The sequence below is a fragment of the Vigna angularis genome, chromosome 11 (genome assembly GCF_016808095.1).
Source record: "Vigna angularis cultivar LongXiaoDou No.4 chromosome 11, ASM1680809v1, whole genome shotgun sequence".
NCBI classification, from domain to species: Eukaryota; Viridiplantae; Streptophyta; class Magnoliopsida; order Fabales; family Fabaceae; genus Vigna; species Vigna angularis.
Genome location: NC_068980.1, coordinates 7650700 through 7668960, shown reverse-complemented (window position 1 = coordinate 7668960; position 18261 = coordinate 7650700). Strand labels below are relative to the sequence as shown.

Here is an 18261-nt window from a genome sequence, read left to right as displayed (position 1 = left end):
CTTAATTGAGTCATAATAGTGATAAAATTGAGCTCCTCATACTTGAAACTGTCTTAATTGGGTCATAATAGTGATAAAATTGAGCTAATTTTACCCTATTCGTTAAGTTATCCTAAACAGCGTGCGTTAAAGTCTACTGATGTAGTGATACTTATATGTGTGATCTTATTACGAGGAAATAAATTTTAAATAATGATGTGGAATTTGATAACCCTTGCTGCCACATCATCATCCTCTCCACAAAAACCCTAATTGCATAACTCTTGCCGTTGTGCCGCAAGGGTGCCGCCACCATCACCGCATCAACCGCGCAAGACTTCACGCCACCACCCAATTTTCTCCACCGCAACAGACCATCACCGGAACGCCAACAATGCCCCCATGGCCGCTACGATTCGCAAATCTCCATGAACGCATCCATAATCTCTGCGAGCCAAATCGCAAGCCTCTTCCATGGCATTCTCCTGAATCGTGCAGCCCCACGTTCACGGCCAGTTACAATTTTCGCAACTCGAAGCCACCAGAAACCAACCCAGAATCGTGCTCTCCCTACCATCAACATAGACCTACAATCAGAAAAATCTCAATCGCAAATCATTGCAACCATGCACCGCTATCACTGTGTTCGTCTCCTTCATCTCCACTATCGCACAAACCTACACAGTAAAACCCAATAGCGTGTTCCCCAATTCTCTTGCGAACCCTGCGCAGTCATCTCATCACCACCGCAGCACCACGACCACCAAGCCTCCACCTTTGTATCGCAATACCGATAGAAAATTCCTTGCAAAATTTGTTCATCAAGCTTTTCTAATTTACACCATAAGTTTGATTCACCTGTATCATCTGTGAAATTGCAAAAAGAGAAGAACAACCATGAATCTCCACACACGCAGTAGGGGAGAAGAGGTGAAACCCTATTCTCGCATGCGGTGCAACACATGTCATAATTTTTTAATTTAAATAAAAATTTCACCTAATTAAATGATGCACATCTGTATAAACACGTCATCAGTTTCAGTTTAAACCATTATTTATCAATTAAATAAATTTTTAAAAATAATTTATTCATCTCATCAAACACACATTAAAAATTGAAAAAAAAAAGGATTATAGAATATTTTTGTAAAACATAATTGTCTCTCCAATTTTTTTTTGTTTCGGTTCTTTGTTTAGTTTTTGAAATTACTATAATCCAGAGCAAAATGTCTTCTTTTTGTTTTAAAATGAATACAATTTTGTTTAGTTTTAAATTTAAATTGATTGATGTTTTTTCTTAAAAAGATATTAATTTATGTATATATTTTTATTTAAATAAAATAGTGTATTTACAATACAAACAAACAAAGACTGTCTTTATTGACAACACTATCCAATAAAAGAAATAAAAGAAATTATTATTTTTAATTTAAGTCGATAGATATATCAGTTTTCAATGAAATATTAATTGTTTATTGTCTACAAATAAATTACATCAGTATTCATATTTACAATAGCTAAAAATAATATATTAAGAAAAGGAGTGACAATATTTTAACAGGTAATATCTTTATTTTTGTACTATATATTATGGTCAGCAATTTGTATTTTGAGATGTTAAGTGAGGATTACTTGAAATATCCAAAATGAGGTTACCAACAAAAAATAATTAATTTTGTTTAGGTGGAGTTGAGATCTCTAAGTCAAAGCATTCAACGTTGTTCGTCCCATCTTTCAGGTTAAGTTGTTTTCTCTTCTCTTTATCCTAGTCGCGGGGAAGGGTATCTGCAGAAGACACTCTACGCTTAAGTTTGTGATTTTACGTAATAATCTTACAATAAACATTAGTAATTATAGTTAAATTCCCGGTCTTTTTTGTTACACAAATATTTATAAATTATTATAATGAGCTTATTATTAAGTTTGACTCATTAATCACCAATAAATGACATTATTCCTATTAATTGTCAATAAATAATTATTATTCTCATTAACTACTTATTAGTAGTTATTATTGCTCAGATTAATTGTCATTATTGATTATTCCATATGGGTCGGTCATTTCCTTGTTGGAGGGTCGACCGTTTGATCTTTGGCTGAGTCATACAGTATACAAGCCCCCTAAGCCCTAGCAAGCTCTTCATTGGAAGATGTGCGTAATGATTATTGTGAGCTTAAGAGAGATTGCTCACGTTGTATTAAGGAATGTATTTTCAATGTAATGGGAGTTCACTTTGGAACGTTTCTCACTGATCGGTGAACTCTAAGGGTTACAGAAGCGTTCCCTAGATCGAAAAAACATCATGAGAGCTACGGAAGCATTCTTCACCGAATGGCAAAGTCTAAGAGCTACGTAAGCGTTTTCTAGGTCAGAAAGACTTAGATGAGAGCTGCGGAAACATTCCTCACCTAACGTCTTATCTAGTGATTATCTTCCAAATTATTAGCCATCTTATCTTTAGTGTTATAAAATAGTAAAAAGTCAGCTTAATAAATATTTTAGGTAGTCTTACTAAATGATAATTTATATATAGAGACAGTTAATAAACACGAGGTAGGTTGGATATCCACTTCCCAACTCTATCAATCCTCAAATTTTCATGTGTATTGGACCTCTCCTTTTGAATTCATTGGTCAACTGCATAAGCTACGTCCACAAATCCGTTCAAATCTCTAACTTTTCTGGTAATATTTTTTAAAAAGTATTATTACATAATTTTAATGAATAAAATAAGTATTAAATTATTTTAGATTAATATAAAATTCTGTATATATTTATGTAAAGGAACTTTAAATCCCACTGTACAAATATAGTTTGATCAAAAGATATGGAATGATATAAATTAATCTTTAATAAAAGTTATACGAATTCTTGGATGAGAAAAAAATGTTGGTCTAATTATAAATAATTATCTTGGAACAAGTTGTATATCTTTCTTATACAAACATGTAACCGTTGACAATACCAATTTTCTCGGGTCTCAAACCTAACTGGGATATAGATGTCATTACTCTAGTAATGATTTTTTGAAACACTATTTTGTTACCTGCAAGCATTTTTTTTTTACCATAAAACTTAATTATAAAGGCAAAAAATTAAATATGTTTTACTTCTTGAATTATTATATAAAATTGAATTTTATTTGTCTTAAAATTTAAGTTAATTTTATAATCAAATTGTTTCGATTCTAAATTAACCAATGATATTGTTAAATTAATCACTATATTGTAATAAAATATTTCGTTATTAATTCACCATAAGTATTATTGTTCCGATCCCAATAAAATAGAAGTATTTAAATTACATTAATTTCAACTTCTAATTGATGTAAAATTATTGAGTATTAATACAAATTATTAACCGTATTAGGAGTACAAATTATATTAAAAATTTACTAATATAACAACTGACTTTGACTGTTGACTCACCTCTCTCACGTAAAATTCCTTTATCTGTTGTACCGATTCTTCATCATCCACCTTCGATGCTCACTGTTTGAAGTACGTTCTTCATAAATATGTGCTAATACTTTTAAATCATCGTACTGATTAAATTTATTAAGATATGATTATTCAATTAAAAAAATTGTTTTAATTATATTATTATAATAATTGTGGTGTACGTTATGAACTAATTACGTACATCACACACATAGTTATAAAATTAGTCGTTTGGAAATTAAATTTGAATCGTACACCAGTCAATAGTAAGTTTAATAATTCACTATTCTCCAAATTTCCCAGGCCTTTATCAGATTATTGGATCCATGAAAAGCAAGTTTAAACATGCGTTTGGACCTATTAGAATAAGATTCTGACTTTTCAATGCATCATAGCGGAACGAACACTGGAATTGTTTCTGAAAAGATTAACGATATTTAAGTAACTGTCTTTCCAAACATGCACTAAAATCCTTTATTCCTGACCATGCATTAAATATTTCAGTTTTGGTTGGGAATAAAAAAAAAACCCTTAATAATCCAACGGTAGAAATAATGAAACGGTAACAATCCTCCAACAATTAATCATCAAGAGGGCATTGACGTGGTCGTGGTTGAATTGAAGGTTTCTAAAAGAAGGAAACAAAGTAACTGTAGAGAGTGTGGTACAAATTCAAACAGTTGACGTTGGTAAAAATTCTGTCGTCGTTTTCGTGCCACGTGGTAACAGGTGAGCGGAAGTTGGGAAATTGCAAGGCATGGATCGAAGGAGGGAAAATAAAGTAAAGAGAGAGAGAGAGAGAAGACGAGGATCGATGGTCAATGACGTGAGTGGATAGTGGCGAAGGAAATCAAAGAAAATCGAGTAGAAAGAAAGCGCAAAAGCAGCACCACACAACCCAAAACACTGCACACAACCAGCAATTCTCCACCACAAGATGCATAACCCTGCCACTACCCACACACACACACATATAACATATCTATCTAGATATCAGTACTATTTTATTATTATTCTTGTATAATTTTTGTTCCTTCTAGACAAGAGTAATTCTTTTATCATTTTCCCATTTGTGGCTGCGGGTGACTTGATTACATCGCCCAAAATAAAATCACCAATTTAAGACCCATAAGTTATGTTTGATTAGACTAGGTTGCTTCCTCTTTAGTCCTATGCCTGCTTCTAAATTCGAACGGTTGGTTGATTTTCTGTCAGAACCTCCCTCAGCCACAACCTCTCCTGAGGCTATTAAAATACCCTTTTCTAGCTTCCTACAACTTTTTCCTCTGTTACCACTGTTAACATATTATTATTATTATATTTTTCCTTTTTTATTATTATTTAGTTACGAGATTTTTGTATCTGGTTTCAATAAAGGTGAATTCCATGTAAAAAGCAGCTTTGCCCCACTTGATGTGATTGCCGGCCGCGCCAGCCAACCATGATTTGTTCTACACAGCATCGAGGATCATTCATGTTCATGTTCATGCTCATGCTCATGCAAAGCGATTCAATTAGAATAATTAATTAATGTTTATTGCTTTTTTACAATGATGGTAGTGGTGATCCGGCCAACTAATCTCGGGCGGATTAGACTAACTCCCAGATATCTGGCCACACATTTAATAAAAAAAAATGAAAATATCTTCCTTAAAATAGTGTATCCATCGTTAGAGCATATCAAAATGTGGCTATGCGTAGGCATTGCAGTTACGACATTGACCACGTACGACTCTCGGTTGGTGAGGGTAGATATTAAGTACATCAAATGGTGTCTCGTGCACATCTTACATCTATCTATCAGACTAAATTACCAACACAGGTTCAGTTTGTGGAAAAGATTCGCGTTATTACATATTTTAAAAGGTTAGTTGCAATTATTAAAAAACACAGCTGCAACTGAAAAACGTGAGACATGAAGCATGGCTTGTAATTTGGAATTGAGAGATTCTTATAAATTTATTCCTGAATTGACGTGCTTGTTGATTGGTCGTAACGCATTAGCAGAACTTTTACATTTCTTCCTCTCGTTGCATTTTCTCACACGCTTTTATTTTTATTTTTCTCTGTTCAAAACAAATCTCACTGCACTCCTCTTCGACTAACTCAGACTATACCACCTCGTTCATAGCATAGTTTTGTGACCAACTTTATTTTAACGTATATAATCTATTTATACATAATATAATTAATCTGACCATAACAAAAATACATTACAAGAAATATTATAAAAAAAAAAACTAACTAAATAATTTCGCCTTCGCTGATATGGTTAAAATTCTTTGTTCTTGTATACAAGGGCAAAGGTATACAATTATATTATTTTGATTCAACTTATCAAAACCTTTCTTTACCTAGTTTTTTTTATTGGCTGTTCGTCTAAACCGTTTGATTATCTATCAAAGACATTTTTACATTCAAATTATTTTTCAATTAAGATAAAATTCAATAAATACCACAAATTTAAAAATATTAAATGTTTTATCTCTACGTCATATTTATAAGTTTCTTAATAGCTTTTTTATTTTAATAACGATTCCATTACTTTTTAATCTTATTTATCATGATAATTTCATAGTTAATTGTCTGACTTCTTTTCCGTTCTAACATGTTTTTTAAAATCTCTCAACTCTTATACTTGTATGAATTTCACCACCTTCTGCCTTAATTTTTTTATATATACAACCGACTACATGCATAGGCTATCAACAAAAGACTCAAGTCTTAGCGAGGTGACCATGTGATCCATGATCACTTCAAAACTCAGATTCTTAATATTGAGAGTTACCTTCCCATATCGGTCCATAAGGGTCCACAAGGATTCTCCTTTTTCCTGGCTATTATTGAGCAACACTATGGACGTCATCAAGTGTTGAAGGCTTGTAGCGAACTAAGCTCTAAACTTTGCTCTAAGCGTAGCAAAATAATCAATGGAGTTTGCGGGCAGAATGGTGAATCACCCTAGTTCTACCTCTTTTAACGACATTGGAAACATCATACACCAAACAACATTGTTAGTCGGACAAAACGTCATGTGTCCCAAACATGCTAATAGTTCATTCAAATTTGTCGTTCCATCATACTTATTGAATGTAGGCATCTTCCAAAGCTCAAGTGACGATGCATTCACTATGCCTACCATTAACGGGTAACGGGTGTACTTCAGTCGTGTCTATTGTTGTTGTGATGGATAAGTTATGGTCTCTACTAGCCTCTTCACTTTCTCCTTAGACTGTTTGTTTAGGTTTCACACATGTTTGTTTAGGTGACCTCGATTGGTTTGGAGTTGATGGGGTTGGGTCTCTATTATTCATATGTTTTCTTATCAATGCGTCTTCATCTCCCAGAGCCTACAACTCTTTGCGTTCTTCTTCATGTTTTTTCGTCATTTCTTCCATATCCATGCTTATTCTCCATATCATCTCCATAAGATCCAAGTGTTGTTCTTCAGATGCTTCCTCTAAAACTACCTTACTCGACATGTTTCTGGTGGTTACCATATTGGTTTTGCTTCCTCGACCCCACGGTGGCACCCGAGCCTACCTAAGTTGGCAACAGACTCAAAGCCTGCCTAAATCGACGACATAAAGTTTGCTTAGATAAGTGGCATCAAATCCTGCCTAATTCAATAATTCAAAGTGCTTAAGACAACATCCATGGTCAAAGACGACTACTCATAGCTTGGTTAAAGGGTCAATTCATCTATAAAGTCAAAGACAACCACACACAACTTAGTTAAGAACGAATTAAGTTAATAGATACCTCAACATGATCAAAGACGACCACATACAGTTGAGCCAAACGACCAATCCACCTGTAAACGTAAAGTTGACTATGACTCGACCAAAGGGCCAGTTACATTCGCAATAAACATTCCTCATATTCTAATCAAACTTCTGAGCTTGGGGGCCTTATGTACATACTGGCTCAACAAATATGCTAAGTAATGTTGTCCAACAAGGTCCATTCAACTTTACTAACATAAAGTGGTTGAAAGATAACCTGAGATATATTTATTGCTGCAAATTTTCATATATTAACTATGTGACCAAATCTCAGTACTTTGATTATGTCATGTTATTCTTCAATACCATATATTTACAAATTACCTAGTATATCAAGTAAGGTATCATATTATTGTTATTATTTTACTAATTATCATATATATTGTAAGTTGTTATATTTGTTTATACTATTCGATATTCTCTTGATATTATCAATTTTTACAACAAATCTCATAGGTCCTAAGAACTCTATAAATACACACGATATTTCACCAGAAAATACATACATTCTGATACTCATTACTCTATTATCTTATATTCTAAATCTCTCTTAGTAACTTGAGTATAAGAGAGTCGTTTATAGGTAGATCTTTTTTCTTTGAACAATTACCTTATTTTTGTGATTGTTAGCAATTTAAAATCTTTAGTTTGAGTTTGAATCGAATTTTCGTATTAGTCACAAAATAATGTGTGAAACACTTAAAGAGTAAGCAATAAAATGAAAAAAAGTGTTTTACTTTTAAATTCTATATTTAGATTATAAGAGTGAACGAAATAATTATAATTTTTTAATCTCTATAGACTAGTATGTTCAAATTTAAATATTAAAAAAACATAAGTGAATAAAATAAACCAATTTAAAAACTTACCAATTACAATTAGTTTGATTCACATCTAAATTAACACATAAAGTATATAATCTATTTCAAAACTAATTCAATAAAACCTACAACTACCTTCTAATAAACTCTGCACAAATAACGTTTTTCACAAATAAAATAATTCAATAGTTTTTTTTTCTTTCATAAACGACAAATATGATATATATAGAGATTTACTAGAGACATTAGTACATTATATAGATGATTTTTTTTCCCAAATATTTAATACAATTGCAAATTCAGAACACACACTCAAATAGCAAGTTAAACTGAAATAACTTCAAACCAATGAATCTAAGTGTTTTGGTTGTTCTTACTTTTTTTTCTCAATGCCAACAATGTGTCGTCTTTCTAATCATACCCGGTTGAAAGTTAGCTTCATGTTTTTGGTCTAAAAGAATAAATAAAACTTATGTATCATAATATAAGTTTACATTGAGCATGAAGATACGTCAACCGGATCCAATTTCCTATTTTATTTTAAAACATTGACATTTTTATATAATTATGTATTAATAATACAGCTTCTTAATTTAATTGATAATAATTTATTTATATGATTTATTTTAAAATATATTATAAATTATAATTTGGTTATTATTGTGTACTCCTTAAATAAGTATTCAATTTTAAAGTTAAACTTTCAATTCTCCAATCTTTATAGGAGAAAAAATAATTCATAAAATTTCTTATCTATATATTAAAATAATTGAGAATATTTTACTAAAAAAGCTAATGCTATAGAGGATTTGAAGAAGTTTTATAAAAAAAATATTTTATTTAGAAATTGAAAGAATATTATTTATTTTTTAATTTTTTATTGACAAATAATATAAATATATATTTAGAGACACTTTAGGGTGTCTCAACCTATATACAAAAGATCATGATTTTATATTGGATAAATCAAATTCATCATAATATTGTGTATAACAAAAAGTTTAAAAGAAAAGAGAGGTCCTTACACATTTAATATGAAACTAAATTAAAAGTAACTTCTTAAGTAATTTTGCTTGTTTGTAGTTATTAGATTCAATCCCACTAGTCCAATGCTAGATTTAAATTCATTTATAGGTTATGTTGAGAGCTTCCTGTTGAGCAAATAAACATATGTGTAACATTTTGTTTTCTGACATTATTACTCATAATTAAAACAATAAAGTTAGAACACTGCACCTTAGTAAAGACTTTTCCTATAAGATTATCTGCATAAAACCAATGAGACCTCTTGACTGAGCAATCTGAGTGGGTTAGAACACATGTTTCCTCCACATCATATTTTGATTAGAGAATTCTATTCTATGTTACTAATTTGATGCACTCAACAGGGCATATATTCCAATCATTATAAGAGAAATAGACATTTAAGAAGTTGTATTTCATTCATGTCCAAGTATTTAATTGTGTCAAAGTAAATATTTCCTCTGCATCCACTTTCCCTTATTTAAATGCAATCATATTCTTATGGTTCCATATGTTCTAAATTATTGACACCCATAAGTCCTTCCATACTTTATTTCCTATTTTTGTTTGAAGGCAATAAAGAAAATTGTTGGAAATGCATATATTTAGTTAATTATGTTGCATTGAACTTATACCCACCCATTTATTACAAAAGTTCTAAACCATGTTTGTAAGTTTACACATTAAGAATAAATGAGGTATATTTTCCAACTTCAACCCCCATAAAACACATGATGTTTCTAAAAACTGTAATCCTCTGCTCAAGTTTTATTTTGTTTCTATTTTATTCAGTGTTGATGATGGAGCTACCTTTATCCTCCAAAAATATGTTAAACATATCATAATTTCCCTAATAATTGGAGTTCTAAATTTCAAGTTGTGTTCCCCATATTTCCATACCCAAAGGTTCTCTCCTTCTTTCTGTATTTGTATTTGATTTAACATTTGTTTCATATCCTCTAATTTAGACAATTCTCACTCAAACCAATCTCTTCACAATTTCATTATCCATATCCAACCATTGTTAGTCCATTCACCAAACTCCCTTATTATTTTTTCCTTAATAATTGAGCTTCCATATAATCTTAGGAATCTTATATATGGAGGTAATGGTCTTATTCATGTATCTTCCCAAAATTTAATCATAGATCTTGAATCTACGTTTTACTCTAAGTTATGGTAAAATCATTTTCCTTCCTCTCCTTCACCACATACATCACATAAGGCTTTCCACTGCCTTGATGTGTAATATTTTCTATTATGTTCTCTTAGACCTCTCTAGAACCCATATTTTGATTCTAAAATATTCTTCCACAAGCCATGTTACTCCGTGTCTAATCCCAACTTCTATTTGCTACACTAGTACAGTAAAGAGAAACAACAACAATTATTTTCGCTTATACATAGCAGTTATGCAACCGAGGCAAAAAGGGGTAGACTTTTTGCCTCGGTTAACTGAGGAAAAAAGGTGTGTTCTTTTTGCATCAGTTCAAATCCAAGAGGTAGTAGAGGGGTTTTTTCCTTTTTTTGTGTTCTTTTTTGTTTTCACCAGGTCAGTTGTTAGCCCTTGGCCGCAATCCATCAACACCCACTGCTCCATCTCACACCACCATCATCAAAGATTCCCAACTGCGAAGAACAAAGAACGAGGACGGCGCACTCCCACCACCTCCTGCAGAGAATCAATCAAACACCACCACTCCTGCAGAGATATTTGTTTTGTTAGGTTACCTCGTATAATCATATCCAGATATTTGAATGGTAGTTGTATTATATTGAAATTTAAAACCTATGAGTACCTTTACTAAAACATTTTTATCTAGCTTTTATAAAAAATAATTTTAAATCTTAAAATCATCTCAAAACACTTAAATAAACTTTTAACAATAAAGAAACACCTAAATATACTTTTTAACGATGAAGACATTCTGATTTTTATTTTTTTCCTATATTTATGCCCATATACAATTTTTCTTTAACTGCCTAGTTTACCATAGACCTTGTGTCACTATTAATAACAAAATGTTATTAACCAATGAAGTTAGTTTTTTCACCTCCCCAGTCTTAATTAAATTAAATTCAAATTTGAATAAATACAATTATTGAATTGAGATACATATAAATGTGCTAGTACATTCTACTCATCTAGATTCATTTGCACCAAAAGAATGTCGCAATGTAAAAAAAAAATGTGTCCCACGAAGTCTCATAGTCAGTGGCTTAATAAATTAATTTACAAGTCAAAATAATATATTAAAGAATTAACAGCTACAACAATTTCGGTCCAATTTTTACTTTTAAGGTGCGAAAGTGCAGCCTTATTCATCTCTTACGTTTCAAAATTCAATGGTTCATGCACACATTATCTAATTAATTGACTTCGGAAACCAAAAGAACCACCTCAAAGATAATTGCATCCTCATAATAATTAAAGAAAGAAATAAAATATGAATGCATAGTTATATAGTCTTCTTGTTCTTTATGAAAAGAATCCCATTATTTTTAAACAATTCATTTACTTTTTCATTCTAACACGTTAAATACTTTATGCCTCTAACATTTTAGATGCTTGCTTATACTTAATATGAACGTTAAATAATCTAAGAAATAAACAATTGCTTACATAATCAACTTTCTTAAATTTTAAACGATTCAAATTACATGTGGCAATATTGTTGAATATTTTCTGATATTTACAGAGGAAATTGATAATTAATTGGTTTCCATAAACTAAAGAAACTATCTAAGAAAGATAAACAGAGAGTCAGAGACATTGATGTCTTGAATCAGGAATCACATTCATGTGCTTCTGGTTTTTCCTATCTATTCATAACAGAAAGCATCCTCACCTACTTATAAACAGAAAAAAAAAATGTTATTATTTTACAACAATAAAATAGAAGTAAAAAGTTATGACACCTCCACAGCCTTGATCCTCAAAATATCGAAACGGAAAACAATAATAAAAAGAAAAAGAAAAAGTTTCATACACTTGAGAGTCATTATCAAAAACTTGAGTGCTGTTAGAGGAAGTTAATAATCAAAGACTCCATAAATAATATCCAATGGTACGGCCCCGAAATCACGCGGCTGAGATTCCCCGTGTCTCTTCAGATCAAACGTCTTCAGAGGCTCTATCATCATCACCGCAACCGTAGGGAGCCACCATCCCACCACTCCGTCGCTCAACAGCAAGACCGTCATCTTCGGCGGCGGTTCGCCGCCGCAACCGAACCAACCAACCTCCTCTCTCTACTTCGCTCAGTTGACAACCCCAATTGTTCGAATCCGAACACTGAAAAAAATATCAATAAATTATCTTATGTAAAAAGAAATTCCTTTTATTTGTTATCGCTAAGCAGGAGAAATTAACAAATAAAGAAATAATTTGGCTCGGATTATGTGACTTACAATTTACATGTTAGATTATAAAATCCGTATATTTAGATTATGGATCTTAACGCACAAATTGAGGCATTAGTTTAATGCAAACCTCGAAATCATTATCCTCACGACGTCGTTTCAATGTGGTCGAAACATCCTCGTAGGCGTTGTTGCACCGGCTAACCGACTCTTCGCTGCTGGAAGAGCTCGGAGCAGGTGGCGGAGGCGCGGAGGACCAAGGGACAACCTGGTTGTCTCCGTCTTCGTCAGCGGCGACTTCGTCGTCGGTCTCATCATCGTCGTCGTAGTCATCTTCGTCTGTGTCTACGTCGTCGTCATTGCCTCCTTGACTCTCCTGACCTTGTTCGGCGGTTCCACCGGCGCACCTCTCGCAGAGGGAGACGGTGTTGCCGAGGGCGGCGCCGGAGGCCTTCCAGGGCGTGGGTGACTGGCAGGTGTGGCAGAGGAGCGTGCGCGTGTGTCTGGCGACGAGGAAGTTGGCACCGTGGACCTTGGCGTCGCAGTCCCAGCATAAGCTGGCCTGGTCAGACTCGCAGAAGGTCCGAGCCAGAACCTTGCAGAGCTCGCAGTTCTTCATCTCTAAACCTATGAGTTATGATCCACACTCTTCAGCTTTTCCTCTCTGTCTCTCTGTCTCTCTCTCTCGTTCCACTTTGCTTTTCTTTTTCCTAAATTTCCTCTCTTTAGTCTCTCTCTCTTCTGCTGGTACGATATGGTTGAATGGGCGTGAGAAGGAAGAGAAGAGGAAAGAAGGCGCAAGTTGCTGAGATATATATAAAAAATTATTAATCCTTGGTTTATAGTCAAAACCCCAAACTACCCTCCCTCTATTTAATGTTTAATACTCGGGTAGTTTTCACTCCGATTCCCCCGTCAGCCCCTATTATTTCTAAATTTCAACAGCGCGTAATTCAATTATCAAAATTGTTTCCGCAGTTGTTTAGGTTGGGTTTCTGCCTTTTTGGATTATGCGTCAATTAGGAAATTTTGACCAATCTTTCTTTTGGCTACATTTACTATTCATTCAACCAAGCTATGTTTTTTTCTTAACCGGTTGTAACCTTTTATCTTGCATGTCATACTGTTGGATTTACTCTATCTAATTTGGATTGAAACCTTTAAAAAGTCTCAGGGGCCACAGTTTAAAGTAATTGGTTGTGACTCTACTGAATATGTATGGACACAATGGTTAGAAAAGTGTGGTTCCATTGACGAAAGAGGGAAGATATTGCCATACCATGTTGTTATTAAACATATTGTAGCGCCATCCAACAGTTGCAAGGAATCAGATGGGACAAACTGTTTCTGAAACAACGCTCTGCATCGTCATGCAAACCAAAAACAACGAAGCAGTGCGCAGCAATGTCAAGCATACTAGAAAGGGAGACCAACCAAGAGTTCTCCAGGAGATGTATTATTTTTATTTATGGTATACTATTAGCTGTATGATCCTATTCCAATTATAACTATTTTTTGAGATAAAGAAAATAAAATATGCGGGCCTTTTATTTTAAAAAAAACAAGGCATATATTGACTTATTTGAATAAATTTTTCGACAAATTATCCAAAGTACTTTTTTTGGATAAGAAAATAAATTATTTATGTAAAGTAAAAACAAATGAAATGATAGGGCCATACCGGGTGGGTGCAATGTATGTGGACCTTACGTAAGGACAGTCTCATCACATCGAAAAATCCATTTTCCATGGCTACATTAGCTAAACTGATTACCAGTACACACCACGAATTTCCCTAATTAAATACTTTTTTTGGTTAAAAAAGTTAACAGAATTTTTGGTAATGTGATAATGTTATCAGTTTGATGGTAATTAAAAGAGGAGATTGTATAGTATTGAAAATTGAAGAGGTTATGAAGAATGAAAAAATTGATAAGGAGAGTGAAAAATAAGCAAGTGATCTTGTGGTGTGAGGGGACGCCAGGTGTCTGCTGGAAAGGGAACAAGAGGGTTTCCGTTTTGTGTGGCGTTGGACCATAGATGGCATAAGAAAAATATTGGTATTTGGTTTGGGTTTATTTATGATTGGATATTTTTCTTTGGCTGTGTTATGGACAAAGAAAGAAGGTGGTTTGTACGTGGCACATAGACATGATGGAGATTCCGATTTGAATCCTGGGTCCAGAACCCGCCATCTGGATTTAGATGTGGTCATCCTTACTTCATTTGATCTTCCCTTCTCTCTCCTATCAACACTCATCATTCATTCAACAACTCCATAACTTCTAATCCCATTTCCCACGTCTGCGATTCACGCGCCACTTCCAAAGGGCCCACACCCACGTGCCCTCTGCCACCTCGCCATTCCTTATTCAATTTTCCTTCGCCTGCCTTTCACATTCTTCCAAACTCCAAACCGTGTACACTGTTTCAAGTTTGATTCCTGTGTGCGCTGACGACCAGCGTCCACGACGCCGTTTCGTTTTCGCTTTCTCTCCAATTTTCCAGAGAAGGACTGTTTATGCCGCTGTCTGGGTCAACATTGGCGGTTTCCTCCTGCCGGAGAATTTTAACTTTCATTCTCAGAAATACCTTTTCAAGAAGAATAAGGTTTGCCTGTTAATTCTTCTTGGCAAGTTTCAGGTTGTCGGTCCATTATCTTTTTTTTTTCTATATATCCTGTACCGCTTTATTCTTTCTTCAAAGAAACTATTTATCAACTTTTTCATGAAAGTGATTACATTAGAATTATTTTGATCTATCTACAGATTAATTTGATGGCTAACGAGTTCAATGCAGGTCTGGGCATGTTCTTCCATTTATTTTCCTTCAATATTAAGTCCGTGTTCTTTTTTATGACTATAACAAACTACCTATATATAATCGTAAAATTTTAGAATTTTTTTATGTTACGAAGATAGAGAATGACACTAATACTCGCAAGATAATTATGTCTACATTGTCACGCTCCACGAACTACATCTACAAAGAAAAAGGTTAGGTCACTCAGGTTTTCACATTTAATGAAATTAATGACCAATTAATACGTTGTAAAAATATTTAGTTATCAATTACGATGGCACACAAATTTCGAAACTGTATGTAACATTATAAAGATTCCATACATTGGTTCAAAATTTCTTAATATGGGATATCTTACCTAAATATTTCCATTAGCCGGTTTAAGAAAACAGCATCACAGTTGACTCATTAAATTAGTGTTTCTTTTTAGAAAATTGACGAATAATGAACTTTGCCTAAAACTTAGAGGAATTTCAAACTAAATAGTTGAGTGTGTGTATAACTCATTGCTTGTTTTAGAATTTTATCAGTTAAAATTTTCTTCGGGCTTCTTTCTGCACCCTAAACTTTCTTATATTCCTAAAATTATCCCTACCAACTTTTAGGTTTCAATTTTGACTGGAGTTTAAAATCCTTGAGACCCTTGTCACTGCACGATTCTTCCTTCACCTGCACCTCATTCCTTCCATTTGTATCTCATTGTAGGTCAAAGTAGGGTACTGCTATTGTGGTTGAATAACATGAACGTGCTGAAAATTTTATGCTTAAGGTCAAAACAGTCCAACTTGAATTTGAATTTTTGTGTTTGTTGATGTGAATGTGTATTATTTAGAAACTGTTATCTTCCTTGTGCCACGTATATTCCAATTTCGGTTTTCTTCCTGCAATAGTTATTTAGTGTTTATGAAAGGGAAATGAGTTTTGGAAATGTTAGCGTGCGTCAATTCTCATTGTCGGGAGGTGCAAATTTTCCACAACAAGAAGTTGAAGGAGAAGACAAATAGAAAACAAAAATGTTTTGTTTTTCACGTGTGATGGCATGTAGCACGGCCCAACTTATTGGGCTGAAAAAAAAGTTCTAGACACTTGGAACGTGGCTCCTACTATGTACACCCCCCGTTCCACTGCTTTTTTTACACACACACACACTCTTCCTTTTCGTTTCTTTTATAACTTTATTTAATTAAATAGGCTTTGTATCCGGAATACCCTCGTATGTACATATACAAGTATAAACCCTATTATCTATATTATACTTTCATTGTTATTTAAATATTTTTTTCATCTATCCTTTTCCTCTTGTTAACGAAAGGTAAAATTTTACCATAGCTCTAATATCCAATTTCATCTTTCGAGAAAACAAAGAAAATTAAAAGAGAGTTAATATGTTGAGTTCTTTCATTCCTTTTTCTATGTTTTAAAAGTACAACCGTAAATGCAATTCATTCATTACTCTATAAAATTTATTTTATTATGGAACACTCTCTTGGATTTTAATATTTCAGAAACTACCTCTCTTTTTAAATTCTAGAATATAATTGTTTTCTTAACTTTTTGGAGATTACTTTTTTTAGAACATCAAAAGTGAAAATAGTATTTTGAAAAATAAAAGTGTGTTATAAAAAATACATTAGAGAATATAAAGAGAACGAAATAGCCACGTTCCGAGCCAAGCAAATGCTATGCAGGACCACCGATATATAATTCCACTTGTTCAATGAAAAGACTACTCATAAACCAAGAATTAAAGTGAAATATACTTATAATACTTCTATTGATATTCACTTAAAATAATTTTCTAATTACTTATTTTAATGTTATTTTTATTTTGTTTGAATAAATTATTCAATTTATCCAAAATACTTACTAAATATATAACATCAGTTTGAATTAGATTAATAATTAATATTATAATAAATATATAGTAAATTGTTTTTAACAATTATACCTTTTAAATGTATTTATAATTTTTTTTCATAAACTTTTGATTAGGATCAGTATAATTATGGTCCATTCGGTATATAGTACACTTAATCAGTTATTTCTATAATTTCCTGAAGCACTTGATTATATGAAAATGAATATTATTTTTCAATACAATATAAATATACTCACCCTCCTCTTGAAAATAAAAATAACACAAATGCAAGTATTTTATTCTTGAGAATCAACCATATCTCGTAATGCTTTTTCAAAATCTGCACTAAGCCAGAAATTTAGACATTTATTTGTTCCACGTATTAAAAATATTATATCTGCTATATATGTTTGACGTTTAGTAATGGAAGAAAAAATTAAAATTGATTTTATTAAAAAATGAAGTAAAAGTAAAAGAAGAATTATAAAAGATGAAATTAGAAAATATATAACTATTAATACTGGAATATGAATGCTCATCCATATGATATGTAAATCTAATTGTTATTGAGATATGTTATTATTGAAATCAAATTGATATTGTTTTTAGGAATTTCAATCACCATAATATATGACTCTTCATTATAATTTTATATTTCTAATTTGTTGTTGTTTACTTTGTCTTTCGTGTCCTAAATTTTTATTTTATTTTGTTTTTCTATATTTTGGTGGTTTTATCGATTGTGTAGAAATTATTAAAAATAGCCAAAAATCCTAGTTTTTAGATGCTCATTTTCATGGATAATAACATACTAATCGTAGATACTAGTTAGTAATTTTATTTCTTCTAGTGGTATATATTATCTTTTATTCATACTATGATTCTTATAGCATATAGTTGATTGTATGTAAATTACAACGAATACTTTTTTGTACGTAAGGTTTTTGATTTTGGCCAAAATCAATAAAATTAAAAAAAATAATGTAAAAATTTATGTTGGACCGCACACTTTTTTACGTACATAAATTTACTTAGTATTTTGTCTCACGTGAATCTATATCAGCTAACAAAAATTATATAAATATTCAACATAGAAAATTTATTTTGTGACAGTGATAATACAAATAATAAAAAATAAAAGAAAAATAACGTGAAAGTGAATGTTTTTTAAATTCAAATTACAACAATA

The 18261-nt window shown here is 32.3% G+C and overlaps 1 protein-coding gene across 2 annotated transcripts; it reads right to left on the bottom strand.

Annotated features, from left to right (window-relative positions):
- Window positions 1–11754: 11754 nt before the first annotated feature.
- Window positions 11755–13209, bottom strand: LOC108333847 (uncharacterized). 2 transcript variants are annotated; one of them, XR_001832618.2, is made up of 3 exons: window positions 12543–13209; window positions 12040–12344; window positions 11755–11901 (listed from the first exon to the last, which is right to left on the bottom strand). XR_001832618.2 is itself a non-coding variant. In XM_017569309.2 (2 exons), exons 1-2 carry the CDS (start codon window positions 13029–13031, stop codon window positions 12165–12167), a joined length of 669 nt encoding a protein of 222 aa, XP_017424798.1. In that variant the 5' UTR covers window positions 13032–13209; the 3' UTR covers window positions 11755–12164. The 2 variants fall into 2 exon arrangements, 1 of the variants encoding a protein (XP_017424798.1); XM_017569309.2 differs by having other exon boundaries at window positions 11755–12344.
- Window positions 13210–18261: the final 5052 nt, after the last annotated feature.

Excerpts from the sequence above, each read along its gene's own strand:
- LOC108333847 (XM_017569309.2), bottom strand. The coding sequence starts at position 13,031 with ATGAAGAACTGCGAGCTCTGCAAGGTTCTGGCTCGGACCTTCTGCGAG. Across the intron at positions 12,345-12,542 it reads GTGAGGATAATGATTTCGAG|TGTTCGGATTCGAACAATTG; the intron begins GTTTGCATTAAA and ends TATTTTTTTCAG.